General features: G+C 36.9%; 1 protein-coding gene across 2 annotated transcripts in view; it reads right to left on the reverse strand.

Moving 5' to 3' along the window:
• Positions 1–16,920, reverse strand: part of LOC140161331 (uncharacterized) — a 31,149-nt gene extending 14,229 nt beyond the window's left edge. For both annotated transcript variants that reach the window (XM_072184813.1, XM_072184812.1), the window contains exons 1-9: positions 16,814–16,920; positions 14,728–14,885; positions 12,702–13,043; positions 11,236–11,335; positions 9,996–10,061; positions 7,051–7,305; positions 5,373–5,491; positions 1,084–1,166; positions 59–257 (exon numbers count right to left, since the gene is read on the reverse strand). In XM_072184813.1, the coding sequence (XP_072040914.1) occupies positions 59–257; positions 1,084–1,166; positions 5,373–5,491; positions 7,051–7,305; positions 9,996–10,061; positions 11,236–11,335; positions 12,702–13,043; positions 14,728–14,885; positions 16,814–16,887 (1,396 nt within the window). In that variant the 5' untranslated portion in view covers positions 16,888–16,920. The remainder of the gene's footprint in view (positions 1–58; positions 258–1,083; positions 1,167–5,372; positions 5,492–7,050; positions 7,306–9,995; positions 10,062–11,235; positions 11,336–12,701; positions 13,044–14,727; positions 14,886–16,813) is intronic.
• Between the last annotated feature and the right edge of the window lie 227 nt (positions 16,921–17,147).

Raw genomic sequence — 17,147 nt, forward strand, 5'->3', positions numbered from 1 at the left:
CAGTAAATACAATGAAATCCAAATAATTTCAAGTATATGGTCAGTAACCCGTCCTCACCTGGTGGTTTCTGTGCTGTTTGTAGAGCTGTTGCCATAGCAAGAGCTGCAGCATTAGATGAACTATCAAATGGGACTGGTCCTGTGGGAAGCGCACCCAACATGCGATGGCGCTCTACTGTTCGTTTTCGGGCTGCAAAGATATCTTCAATGTCACCATGGTAGACTCTTCGGTAATTGAGATACAGATCTTTCTGAGCCTGATAATTAGATAGATAATATATTAGTCAGCAATCATTATGGCATCTACAATAGGCATTTCAGATCCCTATAACATGTTTCTATTTGGCTACTAAAATAGTGGAGTGAATAATGGAAGGTCTCACTGCATAGTCCTTGCAGGACTCAGAGGTGAAGCCCTGACAGTGCATCAAGTGGCTCAGAGGTTAAGCCTTTGTAAGTGGCAATAGGCCATAAGAGGGTCCTTTACCTTTACAATTCTTTCATGAATATGAAGCTCATTTTTTGTAGTAATTTTGTCATTGTATAAATGGCTCAACAATATTCTGCTGGAAATTAAAAAGTCCAGTTTAAAACTGCATGCACTTATTCATTTCTGATGAAATTTTGTTAAAGCCACTCTTGACCTGTTTGTTGTCTAAACATATCATAAGTAGTATTTTAGATTCTGGAGCAGCAACCTTGTTAATATTTATATGACAATATATTCCATAAAGATAGAAATATACATTTTCTACTGATCTACTGCTTTTCTATATGCAACCTTATTTCACAGACACTTTTTACTGACAATGTCAGTTTTTTTGCATGATACATCAAACCTCCATCGCAACCTTTAGTCCTTTAGCTCCCTGATTTTAGCTTCAGTGTAGTCAGTGACATCAATGCACAAATCAAAACATGCGGCATCAAATTACAAGCATTCACTTAAAAGTGTTAGCATACACCCACACTCACATTAAAGATCTGCATAGATAAGCACATAAAATAGCTGGCTCAATGTGCTGACATCACTGATCACATATCAAACATGAAAATTACATTAAAGAGAAGCAATGATCTCACCTTGACAGCTTCATGTACACTCTGTAGCTGGGCAGCAAGAGCTATGAAGGTTTCATTCAATTTCACCATAATAATTGACAATTCTGTAAATGAAAATAAATGAAAATAAATGAGAACTTGTTGGGCAGGTTGATGTGAACCATGAAGTTAAAATCAAGAAACATAAGGTATATGGCTGTTAGCAATTGATGGGCAAGTGATGCATGTCGGGAACGAAAAGGGCTCAAGATGGCCGTCGCGGGTGATGAATGCGACAACTTTTGAGCCCTTTTCATTCCCATGTTTGCCTAATGATTGCTATCAGTAATATAGCTTATGTGCAGAATTTACTTACAAGTGTTGTTTGAACAAACCAGGCATGACTAATTCTGCATCTTTCACAACATGTTATCCTGTAAGGACATGCTTGTTGCATGTACAGGGTGTCTCAATAAAAACAGAAAACTCATTGCACCCTCTTTTTCTACCTTAAATCGTTAGCTTTAATAAACCAAAACAATTATTTCAATCGGCTAAGGGGCTGTTTTTATTGGGACACCCTGTATATATATTACATCATGTGACAAGACCAGTCTTTCTTGTGACCATTGTTCTTATTTTCTATGGAATGAGCTACATGTACCAGTTTTTATTTGAGACAGATATGGAATCTGCCTTCTTTCAGCAAACTGCTTAAACTTTTCTTGTCCCCAACTTCTTCCTGCCTTTTTTGTCTTTGCTCTTCAGTCTTACAAGGCATTAACCCCAGACGGAGACAATGACACACAAGGCAACAGCAATTTTTGGTAATACTTATTGGCCATCAGGATAGACAATACATGTAATTTTATTTTCATAAACAAAGATTTCAGCCATTATATCATTACAAGCAAAGGGTTTGTACACAACCCTGGAATGAAATCAGAAAGGATGGGATTCCAAGATAAAAGTAAAATACTCAACCCAATTTCTGTACGACAGTAAACCAACTGAGGAATCATGAATCCCAAATCAAGCAAGTTCAAAAGGAAAAATCAAAAGGATGGGATTCCAAGATAAAAGTAAAAATACTCAACCCAATTTCTGTTCGACAGTAAACCAACTGAGGAATCATGAATCCCAATTGCAAATTCAAAGGGGAACTCCAGAATAAGAGCAAAGCTGCTCAACCCAATTTCTATTCTACAGTAAGCATTACTGAGGAACGTGGAGCCCACAAATAACCCGACAAAGGATTTTTATAATGGCGAAACTTTCCACTCTATCAGTTTTTCATTATATAATTAGTGCATACAGTATTAACTGATATTAATATGAAATATAGAGATACAGGTGCATATAAGTGGAAGATGCAAGATAAAAGAAAACAAACATCTCCTTGTATAATACATGTTTATAGCTTGTCCTCTAAGTATTATATGTAATTAAACATGACATGTTTAACTCTTGATCGATAAGTCTGTCTTCTGTGAGGACTCCTTTCTATGTTAGAATTTTTTGAAAACAGATGTTGTAATAATGCAATAAGCTGCAGTTAAATTTTATGCTGCTATTATATAAAATTTAGCATTATAATGAATTTGGCCGCGCATGTCGGGAGCTTATCATTTATTTGCTATTTTATATTAAGATATTTGAGATTCCAAGATGAAAGCAAAATGCTCAACCCAATTTCTGTTCCACAGTAAAACTACTGAGGAATCTGAATCCCAAAGCAATCCAGGGAAAATTAATACAAATCCTCATGGAATTCCAAGATAAAAGTAAAAATACTCAACCCAATTTCTGTTCTACAGTGAATACCTGACTGAAGAATCCAAATCCCATAAAAAATTTTCTTTACCCATATAATTATTTGTGCTCAAATAGCATGCCTAAAGCATGCTATATATCATGCAACTATTTAATTTGTTTCCCTTAATTATGTAAGGAAAGCAGTACCTGCCTTTTTTAAAAACAACTTATGATTTGCTTGAAATAAAGTTATGTGCTTGCATTAACATATTTGACAAACACATAGGCTCCCCTATAATTGGGAGAGGTGGGTGGGAATTAAAATTTTTTGTCTATCCATTCTGGAAACCAATAATGTAATGAAAACAAAACACCACGACAGTGACCAGCGCAGACGAGAGGGCAGCTCTCATTGGTCAACACACGATGCAATTGATGGGCAAGTGATGCATGTTGGGAGCGAAAAGGGCTCAAGATGGCCGTCATGCGGTGATGAATGCGACAACTTTTGAGCCCTTTTCATTCCCATGTTTGCCTAATGATTGCTATCAGTAATATAGCTTATGTGCAGAATTTACTTACAAGTGTTGTTTGAACAAACCAGGCATGACTAATTCTGCATCTTTCACAACATGTTATCCTGTAAGGACATGCTTGTTGCATGTACAGGGTGTCTCAATAAAAACAGAAAACTCATTGCACCCTCTTTTTCTACCTTAAATCGTTAGCTTTAATAAACCAAAACAATTATTTCAATCGGCTAAGGGGCTGTTTTTATTGGGACACCCTGTATATATATTACATCATGTGACAAGACCAGTCTTTCTTGTGACCATTGTTCTTATTTTCTATGGAATGAGCTACATGTACCAGTTTTTATTTGAGACAGATATGGAATCTGCCTTCTTTCAGCAAACTGCTTAAACTTTTCTTGTCCCCAACTTCTTCCTGCCTTTTTTGTCTTTGCTCTTCAGTCTTACAAGGCATTAACCCCAGACGGAGACAATGACACACAAGGCAACAGCAATTTTTGGTAATACTTATTGGCCATCAGGATAGACAATAATTTTATTTTCATAAACAAAGATTTCAGCCATTATATCATTACAAGCAAAGGGTTTGTACACAACCCTGGAATGAAATCAGAAAGGATGGGATTCCAAGATAAAAGTAAAAATACTCAACCCAATTTCTGTACGACAGTAAACCAACTGAGGAATCATGAATCCCAAATCAAGCAAGTTCAAAAAGGGAAAAATCAAAAGGATGGGATTCCAAGATAAAAGTAAAAATACTCAACCCAATTTCTGTTCGACAGTAAACCAACTGAGGAATCATGAATCCCAATTGCAAATTCAAAGGGGAACTCCAGAATAAGAGCAAAGCTGCTCAACCCAATTTCTATTCTACAGTAAGCATTACTGAGGAACGTGGAGCCCACAAATAACCCGACAAAGGGATTTTTATAATGGCCGAAACTTTCCACTCTATCAGTTTTTCATTATATAATTAGTGCATACAGTATTAACTGATATTAATATGAAATATAGAGATACAGGTGCATATAAGTGGAAGATGCAAGATAAAAGAAAACAAACATCTCCTTGTATAATACATGTTTATAGCTTGTCCTCTAAGTATTATATGTAATTAAACATGACATGTTTAACTCTTGATCGATAAGTCTGTCTTCTGTGAGGACTCTTTTCTATGTTAGAATTTTTTGAAAACAGATGTTGTAATAATGCAATAAGCTGCAGTTAAATTTTATGCTGCTATTATATAAAATTTAGCATTATAATGAATTTGGCCGCGCATGTCGGGAGCTTATCATTTATTTGCTATTTTATATTAAGATATTTGAGATTCCAAGATGAAAGCAAAATGCTCAACCCAATTTCTGTTCCACAGTAACACTACTGAGGAATCTGAATCCCAAAGCAATCCAGGGGAAAATTAATACAAATCCTCATGGAATTCCAAGATAAAAGTAAAAATACTCAACCCAATTTCTGTTCTACAGTGAATACCCGACTGAAGAATCCAAATCCCATAAAAATTTTCTTTACCCATATAATTATTTGTGCTCAAATAGCATGCCTAAAGCATGCTATATATCATGCAACTATTTAATTTGTTTCCCTTAATTATGTAAGGAAAGCAGTACCTGCCTTTTTTAAAAACAACTTATGATTTGCTTGAAATAAAGTTATGTGCTTGCATTAACATATTTGACAAACACATAGGCTCCCCTATAATTGGGAGAGGTGGGTGGGAATTAAAAATTTTTGTCTATCCATTCTGGAAACCAATAATGTAATGAAAACAAAACACCACGACAGTGACCAGCGCAGACGCGAGGGCAGCTCTCATTGGTCAACACACGATGCTGTCACGCTGCTATGGCAACACCCGGCCGGGAAAACACAGACCCGATCGGTATGAACCGGAATTGCTTCCGCGTGGGGTCAAACTTGTTTTCTTATCGTTTCACGTTAGAAAACTTTATTTTGTACAGGTTGCGTGTTTAGAATAATAATTAATAAATGAAAATGAGTAGTATTATAGCACAATACCTTGAGGTGTATATGATGTTGGTTGAGCTAGTGATGCCATGTAGCTTTCTAACTGCTCTATCTGTTGTCTGCATAATATCATTTGTTCTTCAAAATGTTCTACCAGACCCTGAAAATATCTGAAATATAAAGATTCAACCCACCATAAGATGTAATAGCATGCTTATAGTAAATATACCAAGTTTTAAGCATAATGTTTAAGAGAGTTCTAATATATACCGCAACTGGTGCTGTTTATAGTGAATCAAATTTACCGCACATACATTAATGTTCTTTCAAGTGTTGAATGAGCTCCACTGTATACCAAGGTCATAATAACTGAAAACCACTGTGTTATATGTACCACTTCCAATACCATACAAAATTTATACTTGATTTCAAGTGTTGAATGAGCTCCACTGTATACCAAGGTCATAATAACTGAAAACCACTGTGTTATATGTACCACTTCCAATACCATACAAAATTTATACTTGATTATAGTGCGCCAATAATCCATATCTTCAGAAGGATATCGGGGTACAGTATATTCCTAATACGGCTGGTGTTTAGATCGAGCAGTTTCCGGACAATTTCTGACATAACATACAAATTAACGTACACCTGCTCCCACTATAAACAACCTTTATGTCTCCTACTTTTGATATAGAAATAACACAAATCAATTACACATGTTGAGATGCTGACGTGAAATGCATGAATCATGACAAGCATTAACATTCAGTACAGGTGCATACTGCCAGCCCTCGAATTAACCCACGGCACCCATGGCATTTTGCCGTGGGTGCCCAACCCCACTGCCGTAATGCCCTCAAAATATGTCCTTTACCCAAGGCAGTCACTTGCCGTGCCCTCTAATGAAGTTGCTGTCGGTGCCCCAGCCCTGCCTCTTTATTATAAAATCATCTATCTATGTTTGTGTGTGTTTTCTTCACTTTTGAGAAATTGCCTTGGTGCCCTTCTCAAATTTTCAACAGTTGTCATGATGCCCTCTTGAAATATTACAAACTGCCGTACTGCCTTGCCTTTTCAGTGAAAATCCAAGGCAATTATCAACTTGCCCTAAAAAAGTTTCCGTGCCCCTTCAGATCCTTAATTCGAGGGCTGCATACTGCATTGCCATTTTAACTGATGGAAACACAAGTGATATAAATTCATCCACCTTCAAGGAAAATAAAACAAACATTTTTTTTAATTGGCTACTTGATCTTGCTCCATCTTTACCATGTTCACTGATTGGTTACTTGATCTTGATCTTTTTCTGACATCTTTACTGATTGGCTACTTGATCTTGCTCCTTTTCTAATTGGCTACTCGGTCTTGCTCCTTTCTAACATCTCTTCTAATTGACTACTTGATCTTGCTCCTTTTCTAAACTATTTTCTAACTGGTTACTTGGTCTTGCTGTTTTTCTAACGTCTTTTCTTATTGGCTGCTAATAGTTTTGTTACTTTTCTAACATCTTTTCTAATTGGCTACCCGGTCTTACTTCTTTTCTCCCTGTATGTCTAATTTACATTTATAGACTTTTTTCTTTTTCTTTCTTCCTTGAATTTCTTTTTCCCTTGTTTTTCTCCCTTTTTAATTTTATTTTCTTCTTTAATTTTTACTGTTTCCCTTTCTTTTCCTCTCCATTGTTAATTCAGTTAAGTTAACTTTTTATGAGCTAGTAACTTACTCTGTAGGTGCTGTGTTTTCTATTTGTAATGCTGGTGGTATTTCTTGGGTTCTATGAGCTAACTCCACATTCTTCAATTCTTGGCCTGACTCAAGCTTCAATTTATGGATGGCGACAGCATTTCGTTGTAGTCCATTTGATACTACTGCCAGTAGCTGCTTGAGGGCGATTGTCTCTTCCCGTACGCGATGGAGTGGTTTACTTGAAAAGCGAGATATCTCCTCGCGGACACCTTTTTGTTTCTTCACATAATCTCTGTTAAAGGTGGAAGAAGTCATTAGCAACAAAAGACTTACAGGTGGCAAGTTTTCTTTTTGTCAAGACACCAATTGAATACATGAATACAAAACCCACCCAAGTCCATGGGAAGTGATTTTGAGAGAAAAACACGTGTATCATTTTAATTCCTTCAGTTATATTTACCTGGTCAATATGGTAAGTTTTACATGCAAATGAGTGGGTTAAACTGTATTAAGTATGACGATTAGCATTTCAGGGACTTTGTGGGGTTCGTTTTAAATTTTGGACTTGGGTGGTTTTTTGAATCATATACAATGTCAACAATGTTTGAATGAGATTACCACTAGTAAGATAATACAAAATAAAGCACACAGGTATGTATAATGTTGATAAGCATTCTGCCATGTAATATAAACCACACACTTTCCTTTATTAAATCCATTTTTTTTCAAAAGTCACTCTGAAGCAATGAAATGTGTTACAAGTGGACTTTTATACATACTGGATTTCAATCAATGTGTTACAAGACTCAAATCATGGACTTGGATGGTTCTTTCATACATGCTATTTTTCACATGCTCAATAGACACAGTGGATGAATTTGAGTTGTTTTTTCATACATATGACAGGCCTATACATAGCAACAAATTCCCATGCTTAAATCAATTTGGCCACAGTATGGACTTGGGTGGCTTTTGTATTCATATATTCAATTACTTAACCATAGTTGGTTTTTTTTAATAATGGGAAACCTGCTCCCACAAAAAACCTGGACAAAGTCACCAAGGCTTTATCTAAGATACAGTCCAAAAACATGCCAGAAATCAATAGAAAACTAGATGGACAGCGGTTCTCGGATGTCACGGTTTTCGACGCAAAGCGTCGACCGTGATGCCTCCACCAAAGGGAGTGATGTGGCACGTACTCACAAGTTGATACAAAGCTGGGTGACCCCGAATGACCCCAAAATGACCTTCCAAATATTTGGCTCTAAATGTTGACTGTACCCACCAAGTTTCATGTACGTATGACAGTTTTTACTAATTTGACCTCAGATGACCCCTGGGTAACCCCAAAATGACCTCCCAAAAATTTGGCTCTAAATGTGACTGTACTCACCAAGTTTCATGCCCATATGATAGTTTTACTAATTTGACCTCAGATGACCCCTGGTGACCCCAAAATGACCTTCCAAAAATGTGGCTCTAAATGTTGACTGTACCCACCAAGTTTCATTCCCATACGACAGTTTTTACTAACTTGACCTCAGATGACCCCTGGGTGACCCCCAAATGACCCCAAATGACCTTCCAAAAATTTGGCTCTAAATGTTGACTATACCTACCAAGTTTCATGGCCATATGAGTTTTTGCTAATTTGACCTCAAATGACCCCTGCATGACCTCAGGTGACCTTGACCCACTAACCAATACAAACTTGTTCTGCCTGGGGTCAAGATGCACCCACCCACCAAGTTTGAGGAACATGCGACCCTAGTCTCTGAGAAAAGAGGTAAATAAGGAAAATGAGCCCCCTGACCTCAAATGACCTTTTACCTCAGTATATGACCTTGAACCTCACCCAAAAAAAAGTAGCCAGAGTTTTTGACCATGACCCACCTATAGATCCTGAAAATCTGAAGTCAATCCGCCCATCCATGCCCGAGATATGGCATCCGGACGGAAGGACGGAAGCACGGACATTGCAAAAACAGTATGCCTCGCGGTGGAGGCATAACAATGAAATTTTGAAGCTAAAGATGTATATTTGAAGGACAAAAGATTGAGTAACCTTATCATTTTAAAGCTGAGAATCTGAGCATTTTAAATGTGGATATATCCCTAAATCATAATTTCCTACAGGTCTCAAATGTGTATGCTTTTTTCCATGTAAACATGACATATACATAATCTTTAAAAACACAATTTGACCATTACAATATGTGACTGGACGCGGCGAATCAGCCGTAAAGTCGGCCCCGGTCAATTTTGTTTTATTTTGTGTTTAGAAAATATATACCATAAGCTTTAAAATGGTATATCATTTGACTTCAAACGATATCCAAAAGCGGGGTTATGATTTGTTGAACTCTGTTCCTTCGACAAAATTGTATTTTTTATCGGTTCTACATGTGACACTTTTTCTACATTTCTGGTAATAAATATCCAACAATCATAATTGGCGGTCATTTCAAATCATCTCCAAGTCAACGAGGTTCAGAAATATCCTCTCATTGTTCATTGTTGATTATACATACCTAGACAAAAAACAATGCTTTGTTATCTACCACTTGAACAGGATTTAGCCAAAGCAAACAAAGACAAGAACTATTCTATAGAAATAGGTAGAAGCTTATTATCCTCTTCAGCAGTAGTATTATTGATTGATTTAAACAGCGTTTGATAAGATACTTGTCGCATAGCGAATTGATAAACCTATGAATACGACCTTCACATACATTTACACTTTAACTCGGAATACAATTTGCCGAGTTTACGGCTGATTCGCCGCGTCCACTCACATATGTGTAAGAGATTGTTTTCTTCGCTATTAATGTATATAATAATAGTGTTTATTCCGGTACGCTCATACAGGATTCAAATCAATCATCTGCCAGTTAAATGTCCATGGGGCGCTAATTATAGCATACTTTCCTGACTTAGAGCTTCACTTAAATAGTCAAGACAGTTTATAATGTGTCTTACTTGAATGACTCCACAGTGGTTACAATCTCATTGGGCATATAACTCTCCTTGATGGCCTTGCTATCACTGAAAATAAACAAACAATTTGACATTAATTTCAAATCTATGTTCATATGTTGCTAGATAAACAGCAAGTAAAGGTTAAACAGTTATTCAACACAATAAATAGAGATTTAGGCGACCTGTTCTACGAACCCGACCTACCTAAACTTTGCATATTGGAAAAACAACAATTTTTAGCCGAAGTGGATCAATTTTAACTGAAAGTTTTTGGAAAAAAATTGCAGATAACTTTCAAAATATGTTTGCCAAAAACCTTTTTTTTTTAAGAAATCCCAACATACCAACCCTACTTGGCAACTTCATCTGCCTGTAACATAGGGGTTTTGTCTTCATTGCCTTACCTCAATATTTTGATGTGATGACATGTAGCTCATTATTAAGGAGACCGACTCCATCACAACATCTCTATAATTTAAATTTTGTTTCAATAAGTGCAATAGGTCAAAGTGTGCTTCTTTGTCTGAACCCAATGGGTGTTATATTATGATTATAGTATACTCTACGGTGCACTAAATTCACCACATCACATGGACCTGTGCTAATAACAAAGACGGTTAAAAACAGAGAGTACTAACAACCTTGTAATACTGCCATTCTAAAGCTAAACTGATACTAAATAGCAAAGCTGAAGAGTGTTTTGAGATCAACAGCACTGCATAACTATGTACTGGATAATTCAAGTAGAAAAATGTGTAAAAGAAATCCTGTTTTTTATTTTAGTGCAAATACCTAAATAGTTGATTGAGTTCAATTTGACCAGGAATGAAGACTATTTAGCTGTCTAATGATGCGTATAAGTATCTACATAGGGAATGGTGGCATACAAGCTCAGACTCAGATCGGAAGGTTGTGGGTTCAAACCCCATCATGTTGTGCACTTAGAAAAGGCACTTAGCCTCTATTGTCTCTCTCCCCTCAGAAGTATTCAAATGGATACTGGCATTATAGCACTGGGAAGCCTGCAGGAGTAGCAAACCCCCACAACAAGTTACTGCAGGGGAGTCTGGGCTAAACGCCATTGAAGGAAGCACTGGCCCACGCAACCTTTACCTTATAATTGGACTGAAGTTACAAACAACATTATATTAAGGCACCTCATTTAGTTTAGACCTATATGCTATCAGTGCCCAAGTAGATGACTATCTTACCGTGGACCAAATGAAACATGATGCCTTACCTTGTAGTGGTTGTATTGTTGCCTGTCCCATTGTTGGCCTTTGATCTAGCTAATGATGCTGGGTCAACCCCACCAAGTCCCTTACTAGCTGTTGTAGTTGCTATACAAGATAAAAGAAAACAAAAGATTTTTTTTTTCACAGGGATTTACATTGTCAAAATATTTGATGCATGGGGAGGATCATGGAAACTATGTTTTCACTGCTTTTAAGTATGCAATCTCGTCAACAATCCTGCATTTACCAAATCCTTGAAAGTTTTGCTTTAATAAAACCAACTGTAAAAGAAATCATATTCATATAAGAGCAGGCCTGAAAATAAGCCAAACATTTTGCACACCCTCCAGGTCTTTAGTATGAAGACTTTGATAGGCATGATGTGTACAAATGTTAAGGGATCTAGAATGAGCGTTTATGGCGTTTCGACAGTATTTTTGTGGGACATGAGAGCACCTCAGGCGTGTCGAATTGCATTCTGAATACTGAAGCATGTCTTTCTGATATCAAATAATTTTCATTTTTGAAATTCACGATATAATACAAATTTTATGACAAATTATTAAAATTTGATATTTTTCAAATTTTTGATAACAGTCCTCGAAATAAATTTTATAAATCTAATGATATATTCTTAAAGTGTATGTAGCTGGGAAGAAAAGCCGACGATCAATTGAAAATTTTGACCTTTTATATTGAAGATATGGATTTTTTTCCCAAAAGACCTATTTTTTGGGTGTTTTAGGAAAAAATCCATATCTTATTACTTAAAGGTCAAAATTTTCAATTGATCGTCGGGCTTTTCATCCCACCTACATACACTTTAAGTATAAATCATCAGATTTATAAAGTTTACTTCAAGTACTGTTAAATATCAAAATATCAATTTTTAATGATTTGCCATAAAATGTGTATTTATACATAGCAAATTTCAAAAAATCAAAATTATTTGATATCAGAAGGACATTCTTCGTATTCAGAATGCGATTCGATATGTCTGATGTGCTCTAATACCCATTAAATACTGTCCAAACGTTCATACCCCTTCCCTTAAGAGCCCTCAAAGAAATCCAGGGATCCTAGTCTATTTTAAGGCATCAGGCCAACTTTATTTTGAGGCTTGAGTTAAGAGTGATATAAAAATCAAACATTCACTTTAAGACCCCCAAGAAAAGGTTTGTCTCTGGTCAACTGTGCGTGTTCAATGTTCATAAAATTGTGCAGATATATACTTCTTAATTTTTTTTTCTTGTTATTTTCTTCTTGTTTTTTGGGGTTTTAGCAAAATCATCAAGTAGTCCGAAAATAAATGTAAAATCATTCAGGGGGGAAAAAGCATACCACATTTCCCTTCCAACCTCCTGTAAGACCAGTGACAAACCTTCTTTTTTGGCCTTATAATATTTGCCAATACTTGTAGTAATTGGGGATAAATTTTGGATGGGGACAAAGCCCTGTATTGGCCTCTTACCTGCACCAAGCGTTAATCCAGATGCTGTTGATGTAGTCCCTAATCCTCCTCCCAATCCTCCTCCCAATCCACCTCCCAATCCACCTCCCAATCCTCCTCCTAATTTAAACCCTGATGAAGCGGTACTAGTTGCACCACCAAGGTTGAATCCTGTTGATGTAGTCGTCCCACCTAGTCCTGCTGTACTAGTACCACCCAACCCCAAACCAGTAGAGGGTGTACTAGTAATACTTCCAAGGCTGAACCCAGTAGATGTTGTACCGGTTCCAAGAGTTAAACCTGATGGTTTACCAGCATTTAAACCAAGCCCAAAGCCTGTTGGAGCAGAAGTTGTGGTAGCCCCTGAAAATGAGAGTAAAATGACAAATAAGTGATGAAATATAAACCAAATTGTTACAAATGCACTTGATTGAGAAGCACAGCAGCCTTTGTCTAAAATGACAATTAAACACACACTTGCAACACCCTTCCCCCACACACACAATCAGTTATGCTCACTCAGTGATCAGAGTACAAGAGTCGGCATCAAGCATAAGATCAAGCATTTGACAAGCAATCTGGGAGAAGATAATGCTGGCGAATCTTCGGCCAGGCACAAGTGACCTGGTGAAGGGGTCAGTCGCCATAGATAGCTGGTTGGGGCATCTTTACAGGACAGGCAAGTGAAGCCAACGATCTGGCTTAATACCCTGATTTGAACCGAGTGTAACAAGGTCTTTTATCATGGATCACAGGGTTCCCGTTAAGGTTTTAAAAATGTGCGTCCGTAATGACGCAAGTTTGCTGACGAGGTTGCAAAACTTGCGTCCAGACAGATTTTTAAAGCGTCCATCTGAAATTCACGATTATGACGATACACACGTACCCTGGGTCTACACCTCATCAAATGCTGATTGTTTAAAAAAATAAAAGTGCATTTTTAGCGTGATATTCCATCTCCATTCGCTATGATAATTTTTCTCATTTCTGTGTCAGTTTTGGTCCGAAGCGTGGTCAAAAACAGGTGCAAAAACATGAGCAAAGTCTGTCAATCTTGAGCAATTTTCGTTTGTACTTTCACTTCCGCGTTTCTATTTTTAAATTAACGTGCTGTTGATGCTACAAAAACTAAAACACGCGCTGCCACAAAAAATACAAAAAAGGGTTATCATTTGGATTTTGTCTTTAAAATTGCTTTTATTCATCGTAACAATAATACTAATAAAGGAAACCTAGATTATTTATGAGAAAATAAACTTAAAATATTAAAAATTGAATATTGTCAGGTTGTGATAAATAATTAAATAAACACCGCACGTTAGCGGCATGTGCTTGCTTGTAAACAAATCAATCGGGACTGATCAAACAGCTGTACAGCGATCGTTCGAAAAAAAAAAAAAAAGTGCACGATTTCCTGACGTTGCATTTACAAATATTGCAGAATTTACTTCAATTCTCAGCAGGTGGGTCAAAATTTTGGGGCTTTTATTATCTTAAAAATATAAAAGAATAAAATTTCTTATTTTATCATCAATTAATGATAAAATTTGAAGTTTTGTCTGCGTCCAAATCCATGTGACATGGACGCTTAAAATACTTGATTAGCCATGTGAATTTGCGTCCAAATTTGTAAAATACGCGTCTGGACGCAATGACGCACACTAACGGGAAGCCTGATGGATCATCTGCCCTGCCTTTTACCAGATGAGCACAGGGAGAGCAGAATTAGATTTATTTTTTGTCCTATGGGAAATTGAACCCACCATTGATAGGCTACTTTCCCATTTCACTTGTTTCTGGTAACAATGCGCCAATGTCAAGAGAACAATTTCATCCATCCACAGTAATGTAACTGCTCCATTTTGCCAAAACTGTCACCCTTGAACCAATTGCTTCAAAGCTTTTCCTGTATGTATCTTGCCTGAACAATAACAATAGCAACGGAAAAATGGCATACTTTGCTGAAGAACATTTTATTTCACTGCACTTGACTTCTGCATAGCTGGATTAGCTGTACACTTCACAATATTAACCATAAATTGTTTACCTAATGAAGGAGTGGACAAGGTCAGTCCACTAGCTGTGCTAGCTGTTGTCAATCCACCTAATTTAAAGCCAGCTGGCTGAGCGGCAGCAGCTGTACCTGTAGTACTTCCAAAATTAAATCCACCTGTGCTTGGCTGAGTACTGGTTGTTGATGTTGAACTGAAAATAAATTTAGACAATTAAACATGAAATTTATAGGTATGCCATTGCCAGGCAAACCTTAGTTAACACATTTGCTAGTCAGCGAAATTCGCCTAGACCGGGGACCAAACACAATACATATTTACATAGAAATTTCAATTTTTTTTCAAGAACAGGTCGGTCAAGGAAACCTACATAAATATGTTTTCTACTTCACTTGACCCAATGATTTTTTTATGGTGATGAGACACTCACACATGGAATTTTAGAGGGATTTTGATAGCAGTTCCATTAAAAAAAGCTGCTATCATCATGAGACTAAGATCTAGAAACACCCCGTAATGCTCTTTTGGGGAATTTTGCTAGCAGAATCTTTTTGATGAAAGTCGATCTTTGAAAAGATGTAACTTTGCCACGGAAAGAGCTATGACAAAAGGTTTTCAGTTTTGGCTTTCTTTACTCAAGGGCTTTAATTTGATATATAAAATGATGCAGTTTGATGGCAAATTTAAATTCACCTGGCATACCTAAAATTTAAATTAATGATAAACAAAAGATTTTAAACAGTTCTCTCAACAAATATTTGACTTTATACTTGATATTTCATCCCACATCTGCATCATCGGATTTCATCAGAAAGCGAGGTGGAGCGGTAAACAAGTGAGTACCGGTATCAGTATATACTATATAGTGTTTTTTAAGATTTTTGAATTCATATGATTATGAGTCAAGTGAGCACAAAGCATTTTTTCTTGATTAATTTTCATTTGCCACTTTTCTTCCCACTCCGAGGTCTGCCTGGAGTTTGTTAGTGTCAAAATCATCAAATTGGCTCATAGGCTGTGACACAATTTGGTTAATTTTAAATTTCAAAGGCATGTTGTCATAAGTCTGCACCAGAACTTCAGAAGCAACCATTAAGCGCACACCATTTTGCGGTTCGCCTTCCCCACTGGGGGTGTTGAACTGTACCAAGAAGAAGAAGAAGAAGCAGACATGACAATGCATGATTGATAAATAAATTAAAATAAATGATATGAGATAACTTTTTACAATTAATTTTGCCTTTCTCTTTTTCTTTTTTCATAGTTGAGCAAAATACCTTTTTATTCACATCATTTTTTCACTTAATTATTCACACAAGATAATTTGCCATGTTTTATTCACCTTTCATACCAACATGTATATGTACATGCGATATGCATGAATGAATGATACTACAAAAAATGCATGAATTGAATGGGTGACGAATTAGGCACCAGTTCAAATTAATTCTGAGCTAGCCCTAGAACTCTGGCCATAGTATCCGTTTTTACTTCCACTAGGGCCAGAGGCACTTACATGAAAAATTTGTTGGAGATGCTTGAGCGATCCAGTACAAAAAATCAATGCTTGATCGAACCAATACAAATGTGTGTCAGGTCACTAATTAACATGATAAAACCCACTTGAGAACACACAATCGCCAGTCATTTCTAAAGACGCATTTATACTCAATCGCTTTTGCAGAAATCTGAATCGCACGCATGATCAGTGTACTAAATCGCCGTTGTATTTGCCTGCTGAGCATGCGCATAAATCGCTGTTTTTCAAAAGCGACACGTAGGCCTATATTGACACACACCCTCTGTCGGTCAAGGATTCAGTCTGATGATAAGCAACCCATGGGTATAAACACAGCTTTACACAATGACTAATTTACATAGGCACAAAAGACCGTGTTCATGTACCGTTACTCAGCCAAACATGGCAGAGTAGGTCCCGGATGACGGTACATGTTCCTATCTCCTCAACGTTATACCTTTCCAACAAGGAAAGAGATACGAAAAGCGAACGTCTATTCTGAGCTGATTCAGCATAATAGGAAATAGTAAATCTAGAATTTTTGAATTACTGATCAATTCAATAAGGAGTACAAGTTACTAAATCTTATTTTTCAAACTTACCTTGGCGTTCCAAAGGAAAAACCACCAGGACGAGCACCAGATCCGAAAGAAAATCCACCTCCGGGCGCCGCCATTTTGTGAAATGCTATGCCAGTTGCCAAATTCAATAAACTGCACAAGTTTAGAGATTTCTATCTGGCCCCAAAATTATATTTTCCGGGGGTGGGGGAGAGGGCTGAGGTCCAATAGGCCTACTATCATACTATGATTGGGTAACCATGACCGTTCTTCAATTTTTCAATATCACCTTTGCAATTAAGGAATTTCATCAAATTTACCAACCACCCTCCCTAGGGACCGTTCATTATTTATAGGGGGGGCCGAGAGGATTTCA

This window comes from Amphiura filiformis, chromosome 9 (assembly GCF_039555335.1).
Source record: "Amphiura filiformis chromosome 9, Afil_fr2py, whole genome shotgun sequence".
Taxonomy (NCBI): domain Eukaryota; kingdom Metazoa; phylum Echinodermata; class Ophiuroidea; order Amphilepidida; family Amphiuridae; genus Amphiura; species Amphiura filiformis.